The sequence below is a fragment of the Chenopodium quinoa genome, unplaced genomic scaffold, assembly GCF_001683475.1.
Source record: "Chenopodium quinoa cultivar QQ74 unplaced genomic scaffold, ASM168347v1, whole genome shotgun sequence".
Lineage (NCBI taxonomy): Eukaryota > Viridiplantae > Streptophyta > Magnoliopsida > Caryophyllales > Amaranthaceae > Chenopodium > Chenopodium quinoa.
The window spans coordinates 3,618,065-3,645,452 of NW_018743252.1; the positions used below are offsets into that span (position 1 = coordinate 3,618,065).

General features: G+C 39.1%; 2 protein-coding genes across 2 annotated transcripts; both read right to left on the minus strand.

The window, feature by feature from the left end:
• Nucleotides 1-21,895: 21,895 nt before the first annotated feature.
• Nucleotides 21,896-23,320, minus strand: LOC110734873 (protein FAR1-RELATED SEQUENCE 1-like). The gene is made up of 2 exons (XM_021915003.1): nucleotides 23,252-23,320; nucleotides 21,896-23,155 (listed from the first exon to the last, which is right to left on the minus strand). Exons 1-2 carry the CDS (start codon nucleotides 23,318-23,320, stop codon nucleotides 21,896-21,898), a joined length of 1,329 nt encoding a protein of 442 aa, XP_021770695.1.
• Nucleotides 23,321-23,484: 164 nt separating this feature from the next.
• Nucleotides 23,485-25,026, minus strand: LOC110734874 (protein FAR1-RELATED SEQUENCE 5-like). Its single transcript, XM_021915004.1, has 3 exons — nucleotides 24,804-25,026; nucleotides 24,612-24,722; nucleotides 23,485-24,128 (listed from the first exon to the last, which is right to left on the minus strand). The coding sequence occupies exons 1-3, from the start codon at nucleotides 25,024-25,026 to the stop codon at nucleotides 23,485-23,487; spliced, it is 978 nt and encodes a 325-aa protein (XP_021770696.1).
• Nucleotides 25,027-27,388: the final 2,362 nt, after the last annotated feature.

Here is a 27,388-nt window from a genome sequence, read left to right on the forward strand (position 1 = left end):
ATCAACCAAAAGCATGCATCAATAACCTAAAGTTGCTACTTTGGAAAGATTAATTAGATGCAAGCGAATCCAATAATTCTAACCTAGCAATTGATTAAAGCAAATCATGAAATTAATTCAAGGAACAATATATATTCAATAGATATTAAGAGAAGAAAGATCTCACAATTCGTAGCTAAAAGCTTCAATCTTTAACCAAGAATCCGGAAGATTAAGCTTCCATGGATTCTAATTCCAAAACAAAGAATTCTGAAAATTCCAAGAAAACCCTAGAAAGCTTTTTTTTTCTTAAAACTTAATTCTCCTTTTTCTCCCTTCAAACTTAATTAAAACTAAGCTATTTATATGTTTCTATAGTTTAATAACATAACACAATAATAATAATAAAATAATATCCAAAACACGAGCCAAAACAAAGCCAAATTGCTGAAAATTAACCAAAACAGCCCGAATTTCTGCCAGAGCCGCTGCCAGCTGCTCTGGACCCGCTGGCAGCTGCTCTGGCAGCCCCTCACTCTGGTATACCCGCTGCCAGCGGCTCTGGCCAGCTGCCAGCGGCCCTGGCAGCGGTTCTTGCTGTTTTCGCCTTCTTTCCTTGCTTCTTCTTCTTGCTTTGCTTCACCTTTTCCTCAAGCTTTCTTCCTTGCTCTTCCATGCTCCATCACAACTCTCAAATCACGAGCCAAGGTCCATCCTTCTTACATAACTCTTCATTGGTTCCCGAGCTCACTCACTCACTTATACTCATAAATCCCGCCTTTTGCACATAAGTGAGATCACAGCCCAAAACTCACAAAAGCTAACAAAAGTACATATAAAGCATCAAAACACACCCTAAAATGCTTCTCTCAACCCATGATAAGAAGGCTTATCAGACTCCTTACTGATATCGTTGAGCTTAACCAAGACAACTTGTATACCTAGTATACCTTACGTTCCTAGGGAAGTAGTGATGCCTCGCTTTGGCGTAATCCATCACGTACGCGCATTAGTTCGGTAAGTGTTGTTCTTGTAACGGCAATTTTTAGCTCAATATTATTAAGGGACCTAGGGTTTCTATGTTGGTTGATTTAAGTGAACTTAACCAATCATCGCAACATTATAGAAATCCTAGACATGCATCTAGCAAACATATATAATAACAATATATAAGGCATAAAAATAGATGCATTTGGCAACTAGCATGACCCCTTGAAATCTTCAATTTCCATGGGTCTTCATCTTGGCTCGTCTTCGTTGAAACACCGTCTTGAGACTTCTTGGCCAAAATGAAATAAAAGAAGCTAGCTAGAACGACTAAGATTAATCTAATTAGTACAAAAATACTTAACGGTTCGCAGACCGTATTTAGATTTACAAAAATACATAACGGAACGCAGTCCGTATTTTCTATCCTAGTCGGGCCCCACTAGTTGCCATTTTCAAAGAACCTGTTTTGAAAGCAATCTTTCATTCACCCGTTCACTATTTGTGAACGGCCCATGCAATTTTACGAAATACACAATTAAACACGCAAAACTAGTAACTAACTTAGGTCGTTAATCCAATTAACGCGCCTAATTAAAACTAGTCAAAGTGGTTTAATCCATTATTTCTAAACGCAAAATGCTAACGCATTTAATTAAGCTCCCACTAAATTCCGCATCCGTACTTAATTAATCCGATTAATTAAGTCGGCATAACTCGTAATTTGTCAAAATTTTGCAAATTCGAAAATCGAGGTTTTTAGCCTCGTTAAAAAAATAATTAATTAAAATTATTAACACGGAAAATTTGCAAAATCATAGCTCAACCTTAAGCAAAAAGGGCATCATCCTATGATGCATGGCGCACCATGGCTGCTAGGCAGCCCATGGCCCCTGCGCCATGGTGCGTGGTGCTGGCAACTAGCAAGTGTGCCTAGCACAGCCTGCCTAGCTAGCTAGCACCAGCAGCATGCTACGCATGCTAGCAGCTTGCTACGCATGCTAGCAGCTTGCTACGCATGCTAGAAGCTTGCTGGCACAAGCATCAGAGGGCTGGCTGGATGGGGCTTGCTGCCTCGCTGCCCAGCAGCCGCACAAGCGTACCAGCAGCCTAAGGCCCCATGCGCAAGCACACGCACCACACAGCAGCCCCTCCTCGCCACACAGCCACGCACCAAGCGATGCACAACCATATGCGCACCACAGGCAGCCTACATGTGGGCTGCTAAGCAGCCCGGCTAGCCTTGGAGACGCTTGCGGTTTTGCATCGTTTTGCGTGCATTTTACTCGGAATTTAATTCCGATTTGTGTGTGACAATAGTCAATTCTAAATCAAATTTTAGAATTAATTTTGAGGGAAAAATAAAATAAAACAAATATTAAGTCTAACTTAAACAAATTTATTTTATTGGTGCACAAGCCTAAATTTATCCAAAATTCAATTTTTGAACAAAATTAGGTCAAACCTTATGCTTAAAATAAAATGAGCTATGTCCAAAAGTAATCTTGCCAATATGCAAATTAATCATGGATTTGACAAAAGGGAGTTGGAAAAATAAATTAACCATCCAATGATAAAAATTTTCCAACTTGCATACTTGTGTAAAATACCAAGATCACATCTTCCAATATGAAGATTAATCAAATTTTACTCACAAGTAATTGAACTTAATGGATTTTAATCAACCAAAATATGAAAAAATCCAAACTTTGTTCAACATGGAATTTAGGGTTAGGGTTCCAATCATTTAAACATTTAAAGATTAGAACTTTAACATTGTTTGGGAACTTAAAATACAAAATCACAACAATTTTTCACACCTTATTGCAATTTATTTGCAAAATTTGTGAAAAACAAGTTTATGTGATAATTTGGTATATCAACTTAAGCACTAATAAACACTCCATTATTATGCTCAAGGATATTTTAAAACCAGTAGATTAGTGATGCAAATGTGCATTTAATCTAACCTTGTAATGCTTGCATTAATCAAGGCTTAAAAAGAATTAAAATTTTCGTTGAAAAACGAAAAACCCCAGAAAAAATTGGTTTCAGGTTCGAATTTGGCTTCTGGACAACCCAATAGGGCTGAAACAGTTCCAGAATGTCGATTCCACCCAAAAATCACTATTTTTGAGCCAAAATCTGGGTTCGACAGCCAAATCGAAAATAAAATCGAGTTTTAAAAATTAATTAAAACGAGCATCTAATCTAATTAGATGAACATGAACATGAACCAGAAAAATTCAATTCTTTAAAACACCTTAATTAAACAATAATTGCAAAAATTAAAAGGAACGTGGCTCCGATACCGCTGTAGGGTTTCGTAGTGACCCGACACTACGCGGAAGAAAACCCACCAAGACCCGCCCCTTAATTAAAGCAATTAAACAAGCATAATAAACTTAATCAAACAAGATTAAGGACAAGAATTATACCTTTGACGCGTGCTTCGCTCCTAAAGAGCTCTTACTTCAAAATCCCGAAAAGACGAGATCTCCGACGGATCGTACCCTCGACCCGACCCGAGCGTCCCAAGTCTTGAAGGTTAGTCAAGACCCGGACAAAATAACTATGAGTTTTACGAATCAAAGGTTTACTCTTTTCTAGAGTTGCCATTTTAATTCCACTCAAGGTTGTTCATTTCCCAATACCCAAGCTTGGTATTTATAGGGAAATGAACCCTTGTATTTCATTCCCCAACCAATGTGGGAGAATGTTTATTTTGCTAATTAATTTATTTCTAAAATAAATTAATAAACAAAACTAATCACAATGCAACAAGTGTCAAATAGAGAGACAAGGTTAGATGAGGACCATGAATGGGTGGGGGGACCATTGCCTTGCTCCTCAAGGCCTTGCCCAAGCTTGGTCCCCACCCCTCACCTAAACCGGCACCTCATGGTCAGCTGGGCTGGCAGCCTGCCTTGGCTACCAAGGCTGCCAGCTGGCGCCTAGCACCAAGGCTTGGCAGCCAGCCAGCTTGGTGCGCTAGCAAGCAGTGCTAGCATGCACTGGCCTAGCACGCATCAGCCCTAGCACGCTGAGAGCTGCTGGGCGCTGGTGCTGCTAGCCTAGTGTTGCTTCTGCCTAGCACTCCCTCGCACACACTCTCGCACAGGGCCCCTCGCATAGGGCCTCTCGCACTGCCAGCCAGCTAGGCCAGCATGCGCATACCCAGCCAGCGCACTACGCACGCAAGGCCTAGCATGCGTGCTGCTAGCGAGCCACGCATGCTAGGCTTGGTGCTCCTTGCTAGCATGTTGTGCTTGGTGCTGCCATGCGATGGCACGCACGCAAGCACACAGCTAGGTGCCTCATTGCGAGGCTGCTGAGCGACGGTGCACACGCACACGCACACACGCATGTGCCTAGCACTGCGATGGGTGTTGTGCGTGATCCTAGGGTGTTGCGAGAGCGCCTATGCACACACACGCACACGAGGGTGTTGTGCTTGGTGCGATAGGGCTGCGATGGTGTGAGGCATGCATGCACAAGCCCATGCGCCAGTGCCTAGCACTGCGATGGCTGTGCTTGGTGCGATGGGCTAGCGATACCACCCATGAGCACCCAGGCACCCTCGCTAGCACGCTGCTAGCTGCGATGGGTTTCCTGGTGCTTGTGGGGCTTGCGATAGCTACCATGCGCACCCACGCACTGACAAGCTCACTTTAGGGCGCGCTTTAGAGCATATTTAAGGATGATTTTGGATGTATTTGTGGCCGTTTTGGCCGATTATTACCTTGTTATGCTTACGTTCCCCATATTACGTGCTTCACGGGTTTTCGGTTTGTTTTTTATGTGTTTTCAGGTAATATCAACCGAGTTTAATCGGATCCTGAGCCCTTGATGCGTAACCGAGCTAGCCTTGACCGAAGTCCGAGGAGTTAAGGAAGTTCAAGTGTCGTGCATTGATTACATAGCACAGGCAGCACGGCCGTGTTACCATAGGCACACCCGTGCTGGCCTATAAGCAAGCAATCCCAGGCAAGGCAGCACGGCTGTGCAAGCCAATAGCACGGCCGTGTCAGTATCCACGCACCAGCACGGCCGTGCAGGCCATTAGCACGGCCGTGCCAAATGTTGTCCGTGCCTATGTCAGCTTCAGTATGAGCCCCGTGCTAGAGCATATTCAGCACGGCCGTGTCATTTTTAGCACGGCCGTGCCAGGAAGCTGCACGGCCGTGCCATATATAGCACGGTCGTGCCAATTTGAAGAAGAAATCCGGTTTACTTACTGACAAGCTAGCACGGCCGTGCCAAATACAGCACGGCCGTGCTGATCCAGGGTTAACTGCGCGCTTGACTTCACCGCATTAGAAGACGTATATAAGGCCCAACTTTAAGAGGATTCCTCAGACAGTTTTAGAGATAGTTTTGAGAGCCTTTGTAGAGAGTTATTGGAGAACGTTCTTAGTATTAGAGATTCATTAGTTTTCTTAGAGATATTTCTAGAGATTTTAGTTTTCTTGGATTGATTTGAAGCAAGATTTGCGAAGATTCTTTGTATTATTCATTGACGACGGTTATCAAAGTTCTGAACTTTTCCATTGATTCGCATCAATACAATTGGTATTATTCATTCTTGTTTATTAATCAAGCTTTATTATTCCTTAATCAGAATTCATGTTTATATCTATTATGCTTTTGGAATTCATTATTGCTTTGATTATGAATATGTGTGAGTAGTCTCCTAGCTAGGGTTTCGGGATGAAACCCGGCCTAGGTAATCTATGTAATTGAGGATTGATTTTGATAAACGGATTGTGATTAAATTGATTATATGTGATTGCATGTTATTTCATTATAATAGGAGTAGCTAACCTAGAATCTTGAATTTGATTGCATGATATTCTTGATTTGAACAAGAGATTGTGAATTGAGTATTTCATTATTGAATGTGGTTTGATTATGTATCGAGTAATGTTAAGTGCATGAGAAATCCAAGCTTAGTATTTCCCGTTTTCTTCCTATCACATGATATTGATCAGACTTATAGTCTTTGCATATCCCGTTTGTCTCTATGATTCCTTGTTGCTTAGTTACCAATGGTTAGGCGGATTCCCGCTCTCCCTAGTGTCTTAGTTTATTGATTTATTCCATCTTATTAGTATTATTTTAGAACACCATTTTCCATTGATTTCGAACTAGCTTAGGTTTAAGATTGATTTGCAATTACTCTCGTTCCTCGTGGACCGAACCTTTATTTGCCATTGTACTTGGTTATAGGGTGTTCGTATAAGTATTATTTGATTGAGAGTTTGATTGTAGCGACCATTTTAACCCTTGTCAAAATGGCGCCGTTGCCGGGGAGCGGTGTTTGTTAATTGCTTTTTGATTTCTTGAGTCTAGTTAATCATAAAAAAGCACAAAAAGATTTTTCCCTTTTGGCTACACTTGTAGCCCTGCTATTTAATTGGTTTGGTTAGTGTGTATGCGCAGGTTTAAACAGAGAGAATTAATACCCTTCGATCCAGAAATCGAAAGAACTTTGAAGAGCAATCGTAAATCTCGATTGACGTCATCAAACTCTCAAGGAAAGGAACACAACACACAACAGGTTCCAATGGCAGACATACCGCGCCAACCCAATCGGCCAGCACCACGACCCCTTAAGGACTTGGGAACTCCTGGGGCGTATAGAGCTTCAAGTGGGATTGCTCCACCCACTACTGAGGCCAATGATTTCGAGATCCGGCAAGCTATGATCACCCTCATCGAGAGAAGGCAGTTTAGTGGTGCCAAGCATGAGAGCCCTTTGGCTCATTTAAACGAATTTGAGAAGTACTGCAATACCATCAAGGTTAATGGGGTGAATCAAGAGTTCGTGAGATTGAAGCTTTTCTCCTTTTCACTTATTGGGAGAGCTCTCGAATGGTTAGAGAAGGAGGTGAAGCCGAACTCTCTACACACTTGGGATGATGTCACGACAACATTCTTGGGAAGATTTTATTCCCAAAAGAAGACGACCGATGCTAGAGCTTTGATCCAGGGATTTCAGCAAAGGAGTGGGGAGTCAATCTACGAAGCATGGGAAAGGTACAAGGAGTATCAAAGAGAGTGCCCACACCACGGAATCCCAACATATCAAGTTTTACAGATTTTCTATGGAGGATTGAGTCCTCAAGGGAAGACCAGTTTGTATGCGGGAGCAGGTGGCCCCATTATGAACAAAACCGAAGAAGAAGTCATTGATATCATAGAAGATGTGGTACGACACCACATGGATTGGCAAGATGGAGAGCGAGAGGCCATGAGCAAGAGTTGAGGAGCGGTCTATTCGGTAGACCATCTTAATGCAATCGGGAATTTGACATCGCAAATTGTAAATCTAGGTAAGGAAATGTCAATTATCAAAGAGAAGCTCAACGCTCCACCGCATCAAAATCTTCCATCCTATTATAAGGGAGCAGGTATGCACTCTAACTCTAATAATATGCCTACTGGATGTATATTCTGTGAAAACTGTGGGTCTTATGACCATGATACCTCTGCCTGTAACGTAGATTCCCAATTTCAATCCAACTATAATGATGGTAATGAGTGTGATAATGAACAAGTCAATGCCTTGTCTTATGATAATAGACCTAGGAATGACAATAACAGATATTTACCACCTAATCAAAGAGGGAACAATTATAATCAACAAGGTAATAATTCTGACTACCAACAGCAAAACCAATGGGGAAACAGGAACCAAAGGGACCAAAATCCCCAAGGGTCTTATAATCAACATGGTAATTTTGGTAATCAGAATAATTACCAACAAAATGCAGGTAATCAAGGGCAATACAATCAGAACATGAATGCCAATAACAGGAGAAATTGGAATAACAATGGTAACAGGAACAACTTCCAAAATCAAAATCCCCAACAGTCTAATGCGTGTGTCTCCCGAGCCTCTAATGACAACTACAATGCTCAAGGACCATCGCAAAGGACTAGTTTGGAGGAGATGATGGAAGCACAGACCAAAATGTTCAACACTTTCATGGCCACCAGTGACAAAAAGTTTAATGAAGTGATGACACATAATAAAATGATTGAAACCCAGATTTCTCAGTTGGCTAGTGCTATAAAGGATGGGGTTGGAGTGTCAAAACTCCCACCTCAAGGTATTGACCCTAAAAACTCATTAAATGCTATCACCACTAGGAGTGGAAAGACATTGAGGGGGAGCGATGAAGTAGTACCCCCTAGGAGTCAATCTGTGACTACACCTACCACTGGTACTGTTATAGAGAGTGAGGAGGAGAGGACCGGAGAGAATGATAAAACTGTAGAGGTCTTAAATGAAAAGGAAGTAACACAAGTCAAAGAACCCAATCTATTGCAAAAACTTCCTTACCCCCATAAGTTTGTGAGACATAAGTTGGATGTTCAATTCGGTAAGTTTTTAGATACTTTGAAGCAAATTCACCTTTCCATACCATTCACCGACGCTATAAAACAAATGCCTAACTATGCTAGGTTTTTGAAAGATATTTTGAGTGGCAGGAGGAATTGTGATGGGGTGGAAACTGTTAACCTCACCGCGAATTGTAGTGCAATCATCATGAACAAGATGCCTCCCAAATTGGGAGACCCAGGTAATTTCTCAATCCCTTGTGCTATTAATAAAATGAAATTTGATAACGCATTATGTGATCTTGGGGCTAGTGTTAGTCTTATGTCATATTCTGTATATCAAAGATTAGGGGTAGGAGAACTTCTTCCTACCAACATTACCCTACAGTTAGCTGATCGTTCGATCAAATTTCCTAAGGGTAAGGTAGAAGATGTTCCCCTACGAGTTGGGAAATTTGTGATACCTGTGGATTTTGTAGTTTTGGAAATGGATGAAGATAATCATATACCTATTATTCTTGGGCGACCTTTCCTAGCTACCTCTGGTGCTCTCATTGATGTGAAGAGTGCCAAGATTTCTTTAAAGGTAGGAGAGGAGCTCCTTGAATTTTATCTGAACAAAAGCATGCAATATCCTTTGTCTACTTCCGAAAACTGCATGATGATTGACACTATTGATTCGATTGTCTCTAGTATGCATACACTATTGCTTTCTACTAACCATGATCTTGAGCCAAGTGATACCGATGAGAGCAGGTACATAGAGGAGCAAATGCTAGAGGAAGATGATGGTGATAACAGTTTCAAGGAAATTACACCCATGTATGCACTTGCTAAGGCCACCACAAAAGAGGTAAACGAGGCCCCTAAGGTAGAATTGAAACCTCTACCATCACATCTAAGGTACGAATTTCTTGGCCCTGATTCAACTTATCCTGTCATTGTGAATTCTTCTTTAGATGCGGATCAAACTCGGAAGTTGTGTGATGTATTGAGAGAGCATCAAAGTGCCATAGGCTATACCATTGATAACCTCAAGGGTATTAGCCCCGCTATATGTATGCATCACATAACTCTCGAGGATGGTGCGAGGCCTTCTATTGAGAGGTAGAGGAAACTCAATCCTCAAATGGGGGAGGTGGTGAAGAAAGAGATCACCAAACTTCTTGATGCAGGTATCATCTTCCCCATTTCAAGCTCTATATGGGTTTCCCCTGTGCATGTTGTCCCTAAGAAGGGGGGAATGACTGTAGTTGAGAATGAGAATGGTGAGCTCAGCTCAACTAGAACGGTGACCGGCTGGCGGATGTGCATAGACTATAGACGTCTAAACGCATCTACCAAAAAGGACCATTTTCCCCTCCCTTTTATTGATCAAATGCTCGAAAGACTAACTAGGCACAAGTATTATTGCTTTCTTGACGGTTATTCGGGGTTTTTCCAAATACCTATAAACCCGAATGACCAAGAGAAGACGACTTTTACTTGTCCATATGGTACTTTTGCCTACGGGAGAATGCCTTTTGGACTTTGCAATGCACCGGGCACCTTTCAACGGTGTATGATGAGAATTTTTGGGGACATGTTGGAGGCCGAGATGGAGGTTTTCATGGACGATTTTTCTGTTGGGGGAGCCTCCTTTGATGATTGCCTTGTGAACTTGGGGAAGTGCCTACAACGGTGTGAGAGAGTGAATTTAGTCCTGAACTGGGAGAAGTTTCACTTCATGGTTGAAGAAGGTATTGTCCTCGGTCACAAGATCTCAAATGCAGGCATAGAGGTGGACAAAGCAAAGGTTGAAGTTATAGCAAAGCTACCACCACCGGTCAATGCAAAAGGGGTAAGACAATTCCTAGGGCATGCGGGGTTCTACCGGCGATTCATAAAAGATTTCTCTCTTATAGCCAAGCCTTTGACTGCCTTATTGCAAAAGGAAGTCAACTTCAAGTTCGACAAAGAGTGCCTACAAGCTTTTAACACACTTAAGAAAGCTTTGATTTCGGCACCGATTGTGCAAGGACCACGGTGGGATCTACCTTTTGAGTTGATGTGCGATGCTAGTGATACGGCTATTGGAGGTGTTCTTGGGCAACGAGTTGAGAAGAGGGTTTACGTGATCTATTACATGTCCAAGACCTTAAATGAAGCACAAAGGAACTACACCACTACAGAGAAAGAGTTCCTAGCCATTGTTCATGCAGTTGAGAAATTTTGGGACTACCTCATTGGTTCCAAAACGATTGTTTATACCGACCATGCTGCCATCAAGTACCTAATTTCGAAGAAGGAATCCAAACCACGCCTCCTCCGATGGGTCCTCTCTTTACAACAATTTCATGTGGAGATCCGGGACAAGAAGAGAGCCGAGAATGTGGTTGCGGATCACCTTTCGCGCATGGAGAGGGAGCAACAAGAAGATGATGGGCTGCCCATTTGTGATGAGTTGAAGGATGATGTTTTATACCTCGTCAAGGAGAAGATTCTACCATGGTTTGCGGATTTGGTAAACTACTTGGCTTGTGAGGAGTTTCCCCCCGATTACTCCAAGAACCAACGAAAGAAGATTAGGAGAGATGCAAGGCATTACATATGGGATGATCCAATTTTGTTCAAGAGAGGTGTAGATGGTCTCCTAAGAAGGTGCGTTCCGGAGGAAGAAGTTCATAGTGTGCTGAAAATGTGCCACTCCGACCCTTGCGGAGGTCACATGGGGGCTAATAAGACAGCCCAAAAGGTTTTGCAATGTGGGCTATGGTGGCCCCATATCTTTAGGGACGCGTGGGCATTTGTGAAGACTTGCGATGCTTGCCAACGGAGTGGAAATATTTCCAAGAAGAATGAAATGCCTCAAAAACCCATACTTGAACTTGAGATCTTTGATGTGTGGGGCATTGACTTTATGGGACCCTTCCCTTCCTCCCGTGGGAACCAAAACATACTTGTGGTTGTGGATTACGTGTCTAAGTGGGTGGAAGCAATTGCCTCCCCTACAAATGATCACAAGGTGGTGGTGAAACTCTTCAAGAAGATTATATTTCCAAGGTTCGGGGTTCCTAGGGCGGTTATAAGTGACAACGGGTCACACTTTGTGCATGGGGCCTTTCAAAGGATGCTTCGAAAGAATGGATTACATCAAAGGTTCGGGACAACCTATCACCCTCAATCTAGTGGGCAAGCGGAAGTCTCCAATCGACAGATAAAGTCCATCCTTGAGAAGACAGTGGCGAAGAATAGGAAAGATTGGTCCGATAAGCTTGATGAAGCACTTTGGGCATACCGGACTGCTTTCAAGACCCCAATAGGCACCACCCCATACCGCTTGGTCTACGTGAAAGCATGTCACCTCCCGGTCGAACTAGAGCACCGCGCTCAATGGGCTATCAAGAAGATAAATTTTGATCTAGCAAGCGCGGGAGAGCAACGGATGTTGGACCTTCATGAATTGGAGGAGCTTCGGATGGACGCATATGACAGTGCGAACATATACAAGTCCCGATCTAAGGAGTTCAATGACCGGAAGATAGAGCGGAAGGTGTTCAATGTTGGTGACAAAGTCCTCTTATATAACTCTAGGATGAAGCTCTTCCCCGGTAAGTTGATGTCAAGATGGAGGGGTCCATTCACTGTCAAAGATGTTTTCCCTTCCGGTGCGGTTGAGCTTTATGATTCTAGTGGGTTGCAATCCTTCGTGGTTAATGGGCAAAGGTTGAAGACATACTATGAGGGAGCCCATGTTGGTGTGATAGATGTGTTCGAATGCGGTCACAAGAGTTGAATGTGACCACGTCAAGCTATCGACGTTAAACTTAGCGCTTCCGGGAGGCAACCCGATTTTCTTGCTTTTACTAGAGTAGTTTCTTTTGTTTTGTTTGGTTTAGCTCCTAATTTGTGTCAGTTTTGTGTGCTCTTGTGTGTTTTTGTGCAGGTAGAAGATTGGTTAGAAGTCGGAATGAAGAGAGTGATGCGTGCCTTGAAGGAAAAGAAAACCTGCAGACTGCAGCAGACAGCACGGCCGTGCCATCAGACAGCACGGCCGTGCCAGAATCCAGCACGGCCGTGCCAAAATCTGCACGGCCGTTCCAAACCTCAAAAGCCCACTGACATTCTAGCACGGTCGTGCCATTTTCAGCACGCCGTGTCAAGTAATAAGCACGGCCGTGCTAATTCTAGCACGGCCGTGCCATCTGAAATTCAATTTCTCAAAAAGCCTGCCAAGCCAACACGACCGTGCCAAATTCGGCACGGCCGTGCCAAACCTCAGCACGGTCGTGCCAGTTATAGCACGGCCGTGCAGCGCGGGTTCCGGATAGTTTTTCGTGTTTTTTAAACACGATTTCACTCAAACTCTCTCATTATTCCCCAACTCTCTAACACTCTTTCCTACCCTTTTTCTCTCTAAACTAACCCAAACCCCCAACCTCCTCCCTCAATTCCCCAAATCAAACCCTAATTCCCCATATTCTTCTTTCAAGATCTCGGCACCCTCCTTGCATTGGAGCATTTTTCAAGTGATTGGACGCAAAATTCAGCCCTCTTTGAGCTCGCCACAACTCCACTTCGTGGAGTCCTCGGTGAATTCGTTCTTAAACTCATTGATTTTCGCAATTTTTTGTCCAATTTCATTAGTTTTATTGAATATTTGTTGTTGAATTGTGCTTTATTGTTGCAAGTTTGGGTGAACTAGTAAGTGTTAGGGTAGTACATTGCATGCTAGGATAGTTTCTTGCTTGTTAATTGGTATATTGTGCTTAATTTCTTGAATCAAACATGCCTAGAACAAAGACATCGACTAGGAGACCGGGTCGGGACGATGCATCCTCATCCATGGTTCCACCCACGGTGGACACCATAGGTATTGTTTTTAATAACCCGTCCTTTTTGGACAAATTTGTAGGATTATCCCACCGACCGATCCGGCCTACCAAGTTCTACGACCCTTTAGCCGCTAGGGCTCTAGGGATCGAAAGCGACATGGTTCAACTATTTTCATTTACCAACTTTGATTCTTTCCTTACCATGCATGCTCTCACTTACAAGAGGCTTACCCTCGAATTTTTGTCTTCTTTGTACGTGCATCGGGATGAGAATAACTCACCCCGGTACTTGTCCTTTCAACTAATGAACTCGGGCACCATTCAAATGTCGGTGGCCCAAGTTAATGCCGCCTTTGGGTGGACATCCGACCTGAAATATGGTCCTAAGGATGGCCACTCAAAACACTACAACTCCGGGTTGTTTTGGCGGCAAATCACGTGGAAAATGGATAGAGATCCCCGTAGGGATAAGGCGACTTCCATCGCCAATCCCGCCTTTCGGTTGTCCCACAGGACCTTCTCCTCTACTATCTTTGCTAGAGGAGAGATTTCGGGTGTAGTCTCCATTAGGGAGTTACAGTTTATTTGGCACCTCACCCGTGGGGACGGGCGTCTAGACATGGGAGCGTGGTTACTAGACCACCTCGACGGTGTAGCCCGGGGTAGGGGTGATATTACTATCGGTGGCATGATCACCATTCTTGCGCAATATAATGGGATTGATTTTTCTGAATTGCAGGCTATCCCAGGCACTACGAGGCTTGATATGCGCACCTTGAGAGCCATGCAGTGGCTTGAAGGGACATCCCAGCCGGATTGCTATTTGTGGCTCGTAGCCGGCAAGCCATACGCCTACTTGCCCGATCCGGAGAGGACGGTGGTTTACAACAAAGACAACTGGATCTTCGACCCCGACTTCGCCTGGCACGAGGACGGAGGCACGGAGTATGTAGACCGCAATCCCCAGCCTCACCAGGGGGATGAGCAGGCCCACGGGGGCCAAGGAGGTGACGATGCTGATGATGATGATGACGAGGAGGGTGGCCCGGATGCGGCCCAGCAGATCCCGGCGCAAGACTTCGCCTGGCTCCGCCAAGGAATGGAAGATTTGAAGCTCGAGGTAGCGGATTTGCGCCGGTCGAACGAGGATATGACCTCCGCCTTCAGAGACCTGAAGAGGAGTGTTGATGATATGGCCTCCCGTTTCCCTTATGGCCCGGGCGGGCCTAGCTCGTGATCCTTTTCCCTTTCCCTTTAGTTACCTCCCTCTCCTTACTATTGTAAGTCCTTGATGTATAAACATTGAGGACAATGTTTGATTCTAGCTTGGGGGGGGGGGTCTTACTTGTATTCATTCTAAAAAAAAAAAAAAAAAAGATTTACTGCATTCCTAGACTAACCTTAACTCGTTTGCTAGTATGTCTTTCCTTTTTGCAGATTGGGAACATTCGAGACGCGGCATGAGTTTGAAGAACGATGCTATGGCCGTTAATTGGAGTTCCCGGGAAGCAAATTTGGTGAGATCTTTTCTTTTTTTGTGTGCTTAGGATAGTTTAGTTTAGGAAGAAGTTGAATGGTTCGAGGATGTTTGATCGGTTCTAAGGAACCTGGGATCGTTGATGTTGATATCATTCGATCACTTGTTTGTCGATTGGGATTTTATGTGATTTTTATGCCTCGTTATGTGCCTTTCAACTTATTCAGTTGGCTTAGTTGTACATATGTTTGTGTTAGATAGGAAAAGCTTCTGCTATGAGGATGTGTGGTTTAGCTTATATGATATGCCTCGTAGTCTTTTCCTATGTTTTTGGATCATAATAAACTTGTCTAATTGCAAAATTTTGGAATATTGTTCATGTTGGATTCGAAATGTGAATGAATGTGTATGGAATGTCTATTTCCACTTAAGCCAGTGATGAATACACAGTTCGAGTCTATTGTTGATCAATGTAGACGAGTCTAGGCGAAGGGTAGAAATAGAACACTTTTGTCATGTGAAACTCTATGCCTTTGGGCTGTGGTAAGATGGAGTCGCTTCCCATTTGTGGATTTGATCCCCTTAATTGGTAGTTGCTTTGTTTTTGAATCCCGTGAGGTTTTATTGTTCTAGCCTTCATCATTCTTCTTGAGTGGCATATTTGGATCCTTGATTACGCATGTTTCGATCTTTGTGTTGACTTGTAGCTCCCAAGACCGACTTGACACTTTTAAGGGAGGAAGAGGGCACCTTTTTCATTTTTCTTATTCTTGTTCCTTTTGTTTTGTTACAAATTAATTTTCTTTTTACATCATCTTACTTGCTAACCATGTTGAGCCTTTAATTCCATTCTTGGTTACCCATGTTACAAACCCGATGGCCGATGTTTTACCAACCCTTAGTTGTGAAGCGTTTACCTCACAAGGTTTGTTTGAGCTTATTGTGTATAAATCAAGAATAATGATCGATAGTTGGTTTGAGCAAGTTTGAAAGTGAGCTTAATTGTAAAGATGTAATATGAAAATTTGTCATTGATTATAAAAAAAAAAAAAAGAAGAAAAAAAGAAAAGAAAATAAAAATAAATAAAAAAAAGGAGAAAAGCCGTCCGAATTGTGAAAAAGGCGAGGACATATGAATAAAAGCTTTGAAGTTTGAAAAAGGTGATTTGAGTGTGTATAACATAGAGAGTTTGGGATGTGTAAAAGTGTGATAAATGTTTATTGTGGAATGTGAATTGCATCTTTTGAACTATTGTTTTTGAGAATTGTGATTCTTGCGCTTCATTTAGGAATTAACCCCATTTTTTTAAAATTGTTTTCACCTACCTTACCCATTGCCAATACATTACAACCCTTTAAGACCCTTAGACTTTAGAGGTGTTTGGTTCTCAAACGGTGGAGGGAGATACCTTTCAACCCTATGGAAAGATTATGCGTAATCGAGATGTCGGGATACCTTTGTTATTTCCTCAAAATATCATTTTTTCCGGTTCCTTCGAGGAATCACAAGGGGCCAATTAGGGTGGTGATTTGAAGAAAAAGGGGAGGACGTGGCCGGTTTTGTTGGGTTTAGAGGGAAGCATGATTTCTTTGTTCTCTATGCTTGGTTTAGGTCTTGTTCGCATTTGATCAACGATATCTTGGATTGTGTGTCTCGTTGCTTGTTTGAGTGAGTTTTCATTCCGTGCATGGTTGTTCTAAGTAGGATCCATTGATTTCATTCCGTGCTTAATTTGATTTGTTCGCAATGGCATAGTTTATTTGATCTTGTGTGTGTTTCCCTTGGTTTTTGCTCGAGGACTAGCAAAAGTGTAGCTTGGGGGGTTTTGACAAGCGCACTTTAGGGCGCGCTTTAGAGCATATTTTAGGATGATTTTGGATGTATTTGGGGCCGTTTTGGCCGATTATTACCTTGTTATGCTTACGTTCCCCATATTACGTGCTTCACGGGTTTTCGGTTTGTTTTTTTTTATGTGTTTTCAGGTAATATCAACCGAGTTTAATCGGATCCTGAGCCCTTGATGCGTAACCGAGCTAGCCTTGACCGAAGTCCGAGGATTTAAGGAAGTTCAAGTGCCGTGCATTGATTACATAGCACAGGCAGCACGGCCGTGTTACCATAGGCACACCCGTGCTGGCCTATAAGCAAGCAACCCCAGGCAAGGCAGCACGGCCGTGCAAGCCAATAGCACGGCCGTGTTAGTATCCACGCACCAGCACGGCCGTGCAGGCCATTAGCACGGCCGTGCCAAATGTTGCCTGTGCCCGTGTCAGCTTCAGTATGAGCCCCGTGCCAGAGCATATTCAGCACGGCCGTGTCATTTTTAGCACGGCCGTGCCAGGAAGATGCACGGCCGTGCCATATATAGCACGGCCGTGCCAATTTGAAGAAGAAATCTGGTTTACTTACTGACAAGCTAGCACGGCCGTGCCAAATACAGCACGGCCGTGCTGATCTAGGGTTAACTGCGCGCTTGACTTATCCGCATTAGAAGACGTATATAAGGCCCAACTTTAAGAGGATTCCTCAGACAGTTTTAGAGATAGTTTTGAGAGCCTTTGTAGAGAGTTATTGGAGAACGTTCTTAGTATTAGAGATTCATTAGTTTTCTTAGAGATATTTCTAGAGATTTTAGTTTTCTTGGATTGATTTGAAGCAAGATTTGCGAAGATTCTTTGTATTATTCATTGACGACGGATATCAAAGTTCTGAACTTTTCCATTGATTCGCATCAATACAATTGGTATTATTCATTCTTGTTTATTAATCAAGCTTTATTATTCCTTAATCAGAATTCATGTTTATATCTATTATGCTTTTGGAATTCATTATTGCTTTGATTATGAATATGTGTGAGTAGTCTCCTAGCTAGGGTTTCGGGATGAAACCCGGCCTAGGTAATCTATGTAATTGAGGATTGATTTTGATAAACGGATTGTGATTAAATTGATTATATGCGATTGCATGTTAATTCATTATAGTAGGAGTAGCTAGAATCTTGAATTTGATTGCATGATATTCTTGATTTGAACAAGAGATTGTGAATTGAGTATTTCATTATTGAATGTGGTTTGATTATGTATCGAGTAATGTTAAGTGCATGAGAAATCCAAGCTTAGTATTGCCCGTTGTCTTCCTATCACATGATATTGATCAGACTTATAGTCTTTGCATATCCCGTTTGTCTTTGTGATTCCTTGTTGCTTAGTTACCAATGGTTAGGCGGATTCCCGCTCTCCCTAGTGTCTTAGTTTATTGATTTATTCCATCTTATTAGTATTATTTTAGAACACCATTTTCCATTGATTTCGAACTAGCTTAGGTTTAAGATTGATTTGCAATTACTCTCGTTCCTCGTGGACCGAACCTTTATTTTCCATTGTACTTGGTTATAGGGTGTTCGTATAAGTATTGTTTGATTGAGAGTTAGATTGTAGCGACCATTTTAACCCTTGTCAGTTATGGATAATGCCCTTAAAGTTATGGATAATCCCCTTAAAGTTATGAACATTGTGTTAGTAAGATAGATGTGATAATTAACTTATATGCTGATACAATATTTAGGATAATTTTATGTAAAGTTATGGATAATGATATTAAAGCTTTATTTTAGTACTTATTTATAGTTATAATTTTGTGTTTGCTAAAGTTGCATTTATTATTTCTGAAGTTGTATTTATTCTCTTTAAAGTTATAGTTGTTCATTCTATTTTTCCTTTCTTCTTTTTTTGATTAAGATTGGATAGGTTTTTCAGTACCCATTGCAGACCGCAAACATTAGTAGATCCCATGAAAGATTTTTCTGATGAGCAAGTTAAATCTGTTGTTGAAATAGGATTTGGTGGTTTGTTGGATTTAAAGTTGACTAGAACTGTTACAACTTTACTTCCTTGGTTAGTTGATCATTTTGATCCTGTTAGTTGGATGTTTTCTATAAGTCCTGGGAAGGAATTTGTTATTTCTCCCTATGATGTTTATGATGTATTTGAGTTACCTTTGAATAATGGGATGGATGTTGTAGAGAGTACTAGAAGTACTGATCTTCAATTGAAACAAGAATGGAGGAGTATGTTTGATGTTGCTGGTAGTGTAGGCATACCTCTGCATAAATTAGAGGCTAGGATTGTTCAGTTAAAGGATGGTGGGGAGTTGTTTAAGAGACTATTTGTGATGGTTGCTTTTGCTACCTTTCTAGCACCTGTTGCAAATAGAACTGCCGATTTGAGTTTTGTTAAAGCTCTTGAAAATGTTGATGAAATTAAGAATTTCAATTGGTGTAAATATGTTCATGAAAGGTTGTGTAGGGCTATTTTGAAGTATAAGAAAAGTAAGAGTCAAGACAGTGTTGGTGGTTATCTTTTTGTTGTTGGAGGTTGTGTATTTTCAGCGTCTGAAGTTCAGGAATGAGGCACAAGATTGTAGTTTGCCTCTTATCAAACACTGGACTGATAAGAAAATCAGTGATAGGGTGAAAAAAGAAGTTGAGGCTAAGTCCTTTGGTTATGGTATTTTGGATACTACTATATACCCTATATCTCAGAATTTTGTGTTCGGAGATCAGTTGCCTCTTCGAATTGCACGCGAAGGAGCTAAGCAAACTGAAGTTTCTCAAGGTGACAATGCTGATGATGCATCACTAGGAAAAAGGATCATTAAGTTTTATGTTCCTGATAGTATGGCATCTGATGAAGAAATTCATTCTGTTGCTACTGATGTAAGTTAAAAGTTGCATTTATTAATGCTAAAGTTATACTTTTTATGTTAAAAGTTATACTTATTATAGCTAAAGTTATCTTTCTAATTATTCACTTATTATTTTTCAGGCTATTCATGAGCAATTTTTGTTGATGAAGAGGAATATGGAAGTTGTAACAAATTATCATTTGAAGAAGGTTGAAAGTTTGAAGAAGCGTGATGTGGCTCGTGCTTCTAGTTGTTCATCTCCTGTCTTGCAAAGTCAGGATTATGATCCAAGAATGTTTGAGATTATTGATGAAATTGTTGATATTATGTTATCAATGAAGAAATTGCCTGGAGGTATTTCAGATATTGCTTGTGATATGAATGTCGGGGGTGGGGAGAATGGTGGAAGGGTGGAAAATGTTCTTAGGGGTGATTTTGTTAATAATATTGTTTAGAATGTGATAGAAAAGATTAACCTAGAGTACGGTGGAAGTTCTTTCTCATCTATAATCATGAATGCTTTGGGTAATGGTAAGGCAAAAATATCTGTTGGATGTGGGCCATGTGATGTTGATGTTGTGTTTGTTGGACATGTGATGAAAAGCAATAATAAGTCTTTCAACAAATTACCTAAGTTGTATCAGGAGATTGCTGATTATAGCTTCTTAGATGATATTCAAGTGCTGAATCAGTAAGTTATATTTTTTTTGTTAAAGTTATGTTTTTATTTCTTAAAGTTATTGTTTTTTTTTTTAATTTTTAGCTGGTTTTTTTTGTTTATTTAGGGAATGTTTGGTGTGGTTTGATCTTAGTCATAGTGTTCCAAGAGAATATATGGTGTCTTTAGCTGCTAATTTGGAGATTTTCCAATCTGTTATTGAGTGTTGGGCAATGTTGCTGAATGAGAATGAAAGAATGCACGATGGAGGTCCTAAAAAATTCTGTTTTGGTGTTGAAGGCAGTGTAAGTTTTATGTAAAGCTATATGTATTTTTCTTTTAATTGATGTTTGTATAGTTAATTCTTTTAGATTTCTTTTTTGTCTTATTGTTATTTAGGCTAACTTGGTAAAGCTTTGGGATGATGAAAATGATATTGATGTTATGGATCAACTTCAAGTTTGTTGGAAGGAATGGATTCAAGTCACAAACAACAGTTTTGATATCAGTGTTGTTGATTTGGTAATAATTTTTTCTGCTATTGTGTATTTTAATTCACATGTGTCATCATTTTTTTTTATTTCTAATTCTCTGTATTTTAAATTACAAATGATAGGTTTTTGTTCCTATTTATGCGTATCACCACTTCAGGGTTTTTGCGTTGAATATGAAGAAAAAAACCATGCAATTATTGGACAATTTGGTTTATGAAGAAGCTACTATGGAAACAATTAAGCATTTGTCTGCAATATTGGTAATTGTTTAAATTTTTGTTAAAGTTATACTTGTTTTTGTAAAAGTTACACTTATTTTGGTTGAAGTTACATTTTTTTTATTATATGTTTAATTCTTGTACTTTGTTCTTCTTTTTGTAGTGTGATAATTTGAGCACATTATTCAACAGTCTTGGTCATCCTGAATTTAGTGAAGTTGGAGATTATGCAATGGAGGAGGTGATGTTCAGTTGGAAGAATAATAAAGGACATGATCAAGATTGTGGAATATATTCTATGATGTCTGTGTTGTTGTTTGAAGGTGCTGCTTTTAGTTGTGATGCGTTGATGCGGGTTAGTTGCAATTTTTTTAGTTAATTTAGATTTTTTTTGTTTTTTTTACTGTGATTACATGATACTAGTATATGTAGTTCTTAAATATAGGAAATTTCAAGAGTTGTACTTCGAGCAGAGATATGTGCAACACTGGTACTGTCAGATATGAATGATGGCAGACATTTGGTGTTGAATTCTTTATGCAATTTTAATTCGCGTCGATTGGAGCTAGCACTTGAATTTGCTAAAAGGAGAAAGTTGATGATGCAACAAAAAAGGAAAGAGGAAAATGCGGCAAAAAATTTGAGTAAAGAAGTAAAAAAGAAAGAAAAATCTGCCAAGGGGAAGTAAATATTGTATTAGCAACAGTAGGATTTGTTAAGGGGAAGCTAATGTAGTTAGAACTTACAGTAATTTCATGCTTTTGTAAGTATATACTAAGGGGAAGTATGTCTATTTTCTAATTGGAAATTTTGGTTTGGTTAATACCATGCTTTTGTAACTACATACTTAATATTTTGTCTATGAAATGGTTGGATATTATGGTAATTTTGTTAAAGTTAATGTAATTCCATTAAAAGTTATGGCTAATGCCATTGAAGTTGTGGAAACTTTTTTTTTTTTGTAAAAAGAAGTTAGAATCAGAATTATTGTAACAATTATGGTATTTTTATTAAAAGTTATGGATAATGTAAATTAAAGTTAAGGATACTATTATAATATTTATAGTAATTCTACTAAAAGTTATAGGTTTTTTTTAGCAAAAGTCATCATTACTTATACAGTAAAAAAAAAAGATCAATATATTGTATTTAAAAGTTCAAGAATAATACAATAGTCTCAAATAGTCTAAGATCAATGAATATAGTTCAAAATAAAGAACAATGTATCTAAGATCAATTAAAATAGTCTCAAAATAGGGGTTATAGCTCCAAACTCAAGTGGTGGTACTGCAGTCTTCTTTCTTTTCTTCTCCAGTGGTCCTCGTGGCCTTTTGTTCCTTCCTTTTGTTGTTGTAAGTTCAGGATTTAATATAAGAGGTGCCTCAGTTGATGTACTTAATGATGTAGCTTGGTTAGTCTCTGCTTCAGTATCTTTGTTGGTCTCTGCTTCAGTAGCTTGGTTAGTCTCTACTTCAGTAGCTTGGTTGGTCTCTGTTTCAGTAGCTTGGTTAGTCTCTGCTTCAGTAGTGTTGTTGATGGTTGTTAGTAGTTCTTCAACAAGAGAATGGCTCACAGCATAACTGTCCTCGATAAGGGTTCTCGCCTCTTCATTCAATTGACTTTTTAATATTAGATTATAGAATTTTCTAGCCATGGTTTGACGCCAAGGTGTGTATTGAAGTTGTTTAGGTTCTTCATTGTCACGTCTTTCCCAAATTGATGATTTTGCAAACTTTGTCCATCTCTTCTTTATATACTGATCTGGTATTCTCATCACTGAATGTAAGTGTAATATTCTGATGCAGTGGTAGCATAACCATCCAGAAGCTTCAAAGTTCTTGCAAGTGCATTTAACTTGGTTGCTGTCAGATTCCAAAGTGACTTTTCGTTGCGACCAAGGTTCACTTTCAATTGCCACTAAATAGAACAAGGTACTACCATTTTGCCAAAGCAATTTTGTGGTAGTTGCAATGAAATACCCAAATTCTTCTTCAAAATCTGTGAATAAAGACAAAGTGTAGATTTCTGATGCATGTTTCAGCAGACCAGATAATGGTATTGCTGATGATGCAGTTGATTTACTACACGAGAACTCATCATGTTTTTCCGTGCTTCTCCAACGTTGTATACAAGCTTTGAAAATGCTATAGAATTTAGTCAAGCTTGTTGATCTATTTTCTCTAAACCCAATTGCATGATTGGTACTTTCACTTTGTTGGGAAGAGAGGATACCAGCTGAGAAGAAGTCTTTGCTTAGAGCTGGACACCACTTTTCTTTTAGATCATAAATTCTTTGGAACCAACTATCTTCTTGTAAATTATACTTCTCAATCATTGAGTTCCATACAGTTTCAAACTCAACTTCAGTTACACATCGTTTCAAACTGTAGGAGAATGTTCTCTTAAAATCCTTGTCTTGTTTCAATGATCCAAATCTTGTAATAGCATTTTGTTCCAAATTCCATACACATAATCTATGTCTGACCTCTAGAAAGACCTGAATTATAATCAGATATATTTTTAGAAAAAAAAGGTAACAACACAATAGAAACAAGGTAACTTTAACACCTTTATGTATAACATTAAATGTTACCTTATGTATTGCAGAGCACATTGCTTGATCTTGGTCTGTGAAGATTGAGATTAAGCATTTCCCTCCCATTGACTTTTTGAATGTCTCAAGAAGCCATACAAATGATTCAATTTTCTCATCTCCAAAGCACACCCAAACATGCAATTTTTCCAATGGTTATTAATTCCAACAATAGGAGCACATATCAAATTGTATCTATTTGTCCTGTATGTAGTGTCAAACACTACAACATCTTAATACATACTATAATCTTCTCTCATCATCGAGTCTCTCCAAAATAGTGCTCTTAACATGCCTTCTTTATTCAATCTAAATCTAAAGAAAAATTCAGGATCATTAGCAAGTTCCTGGTACATTATTTCAGAGACTGCTTGTGCATCACCACCTTCAATATTTTTCATTCTCAACCTTTTCCAATAATTCAGATGGTCTTTCTTTGTGTGTCCCAAGTTTTCTTCACCTCCAGCTTCATTGCACATAGCTCGATATGAGTCCATAGCTGAAAGTCCTGACGTTTGCAAGTTTTCTATTACTTGTCCCTTTTCTTCTGTCATCTCTCTTTCAGATCGATGAAGATAGTGCCATTGTTTTCTTGTGAGTTCATGATTATGTACCAAAATATGTTGTACTACTTCAAACAATCCATCCTCATTCATCTTGACTCTTATACAAGCTCTACAATCTGTTCTTGTGATAGGAACTTGCCTAGGTTTTCTTTTCTTTTTCTTTTCTGCATTCTCCACAATTGCTTCTATTTTTTTCTTTTTTCTTTCCCCAGTGTTTGTTTTACCTTGTGCAGAACAAACATAGTATTTCTCCACAATAACTTTTCCAGTTTTATCCCTAGTCCTACATGTATGTTTCCTTACTGAAAATCCTACAATTGATGCATGTTTTTTTGTAAATCTCATGCATTTCTTCTAAGGTTTTTGTTCTGATGCCTAATAGTGTTCTCCCAACATCAATATTGGTTTCAATGACTACAATATAAACAGTATAGTAGATTTAAGTTTTATGGAAAAAAGTGTAACTATAATTCAGTAATACAGTAACTTTTAAGCCATATCAGGTAACTTTGACAGTGTTATCACTAATTTCACTATTTTATTAAATTATATAATATAACTTCTAAGCCATATTTTGTAACTTTAACAATAATAACTATAACTTTTATGCCATAAACAAAACAATACTTATATTTCTTAAAGTTACACTTAGTTTCTTAAAGTTACACTTCTATTTCTTAAAGTTACACTATAAATTAAACAAGGATGCAATTTAAATTTTACTTGTACTTTTCAATATTAAACAGAAACTTCAATTTAAACAATTCCGCAACTGTTCAAAAGCTTAATGTTACCTTCAGAAGTTGAATCTTCATCCTTTGAGATTTGCTCTTCATCCACCGAGATTTGCACTTCATCAGCTGAGATTTGTTCTTCATCGAGAATAACTCTACTCTCATATGAATCTGCATTGATCGTAATTCATTCAATCACAAGTTTACCTAATTTTGGTAAATTTGTACACATTCATATACAAAATTACGTACCTGAATTGAGGTTTTGATGCATTGCATTGTCATTGATTTCGCAATGTAGGTCAATATTATTGCCACATTGCCTGCAATTTAGGGTTTGTTGCATAGAATCGTTGTTTAAATCAACATCAATTGCATAATCAACTTCAATTTCTTTTGAAGTTTGCAGATCGTTTGAAATTGCAGCTTGAATTTGTTTTTGAGATTGTAATAATTTGTGAATTAGGGAATCCATCGATGTTTTGCAGCGAATTTGACAGAAGAAGTGCGACTGCGAATTTGAGAGAAGAAGAAGACGAAGTTGAGAGAAGAAGTGCAATGACTATTTATACTGTAATGGCACGTGCGAATCATGCCTTACATTAAGCTTACTGTAAGCCGGTTGTACGCAAGAATTTTTGTTACTAGAATAACCCCAATAGGGTTCATCTAATATATCATTAACCGGTAAAGGAATTCCTTTAATGGTTGAACGATGTGAGGAGGTACCACTAAAGAAAGAGCAGCAATATCCCAAGAACGATCTTCTGTAATAAATTGGTTAACCGTAAGGTCTAGATTTTGAATATCAGAAGTATTTAAATCTAATAAAGTAACCAAATTCGTAGAAGAACACCGGCCAATTATCTTGCCAAAAAAGAGTATTTGAACCTGATCCAACCTTCCATCTTAGCCCTTTAAGAAGGAAAGGGTGAACTTGTAAAAAAAATTTCCAAATTCAAGAGTCCTTAGCATGGGGTTTACATTAAAAAAAAAAGTTTTGTTTTAAATATATAGCTTGAATAGTACAAACCCACAAATTATTATGATTTGAGATTATTTTCCAACCTAACTTAGCAAAGAGAGTTGACTGCTACCATTTTCCTTAAACCTAATCCCACTTGACTTTTGGGTAGACAAATTTTGTCCCAAGAAATCATGGGGAGGCCATTCTTATTCGAAGATTGTTTCCAAAAAAGAATTCGGTTGATTTGATCCAAAGAGTTAGTGATTGTTTTAGGACGACGCACAATAGTCATAGCATAAGAGGGGGGAGCTTCCAAATGACTTTGAATTAAAACAGTTTTACCTGCCTTTGAAACTGAGTTTAAGGACCAATTATTCAATTTCTTTTCTGCTTTTGCTAGAATGTGATGGAAATTCTGTTTAGTAAAAGACGAGGAGTTAAATAGAACACCTAAACAACGACTAAGGAATGATTTAGGAGTTATATTGAAATATCTTGCTAAATTTACCTTTCTAGAATCGTTTATTAGCTTTGAAAAGACTATAGAGAACTTATGAAAATTGATCAGCTGCCCAGACATAGAAGAAAATTCATTAAGGATGTCTCTAAGATCACGTGCTCTAAATTTGACCTGACAAAATAATAAACTATCGTCTGCAAACAATAAACAAGGGATGACTGGAGCAGATGGGGTAACTTTGAGATCAATGCCAAATGTTTTATCTAATGATTGATGAAGTAATTTTCGAGCAATGACTTCCATACAAATGACAAAGAGAACCGGGGATAAAGGATTCCCCTTACGTAGACCTTGAGTGGGAGTAATTAATTCTGTAGAGTTTTTATTAACAGATATCGAGTAAGAAACCGTAGTAACGCAAGACTTGATCCATGTGATCAGAGTTTCATTAAACCCAAAAGCCTTTGAAGTAGCCCATAGGAAATCCCATTCAACCCGATCATAGGCTTTTTCCATATCTAATTTCAAGGCTTAACCATCCTGATTTATTTTTGGACTTATTAAACATATTCAAGATTTCTTGAACTAACAAGACGTTATCTTGGATTGCTCTTTCCGGGGCTAAAACATTTTGATTTGGTTCTATAACTTTCTTTAAGAAAGGTTTAATTCTACCAGGAGTTTAGCTATCGCTTTATAAATTGTTGTACAAAGACTAATGGGGCGGAATTGATGTGTCTTATTTATATTGTTGATTTTTGAGATTAGTGTAATAATTGTATGATTAAATTATCTTAATAAAATACCATTATGAAAAAAAACCTTTTATTGCTTTACAAATATCCATTCCAATAATAGGCCAATAGTATTGAAAAAAAATTAGGCCCAAAATTGTTCGAACTTGGAGCTTTGTATGGAGACATATCAAAGAGTACTTGTTTGATTTCTTCATTAAAAAAAGGTTGTGTTAAGGTTAGATTGTCTTCCCAATTAATACATGGTTGTATCCAAGGAATGGAAATATTACGAGAGCAAGGATGATCTGACTTGAATTTATTTGAAAATTCTTTAAAAAAATAGAAGAGTAATATCTGTCCGGTTCTCAACCCATTGATCAACTTCATTACATAGCCTGAAAATTTGAGTTTTTCTTTTTCTTATTTTCATTGTTTCATGAAAAAATCTTGTATTTCGATCACCTTGCGTTAACCAATTTTTTCTTTCATATTTACCCCAGTATTTTTGGCAAAAAAGGAATAGTTTTTCACGTTGTTTAATCAGACGATTTAGATGTTGTTTGATATGATGATTTAGAAACATAGATTATAAAAATAGCTAAAAAGATAATTTATAAAGTAGTTCATCATATTTATAAACCATTGCCAATATGTACAAGAAATACACAAAAAA

What these genes read in the sequence shown, in the direction of transcription:
- LOC110734873 (XM_021915003.1), bottom strand. Translation starts at nt 23,320, where the DNA reads ATGGGAGGGAAATGCTTAATCTCAATCTTCACAGACCAAGATCAAGCA. An exon ending in TGTGCTCTGCAATACATAAG is followed by an intron (nt 23,156 to 23,251) that starts GTAACATTTAAT and finishes ATTATAATTCAG; the next exon opens with GTCTTTCTAGAGGTCAGACA.
- LOC110734874 (XM_021915004.1), bottom strand. Translation starts at nt 25,026, where the DNA reads ATGGATTCCCTAATTCACAAATTATTACAATCTCAAAAACAAATTCAA. An exon ending in GCATCAAAACCTCAATTCAG is followed by an intron (nt 24,723 to 24,803) that starts GTACGTAATTTT and finishes CGATCAATGCAG; the next exon opens with ATTCATATGAGAGTAGAGTT. An exon ending in TGAAGATTCAACTTCTGAAG is followed by an intron (nt 24,129 to 24,611) that starts GTAACATTAAGC and finishes CATCAATTGTAG; the next exon opens with GATTTTCAGTAAGGAAACAT.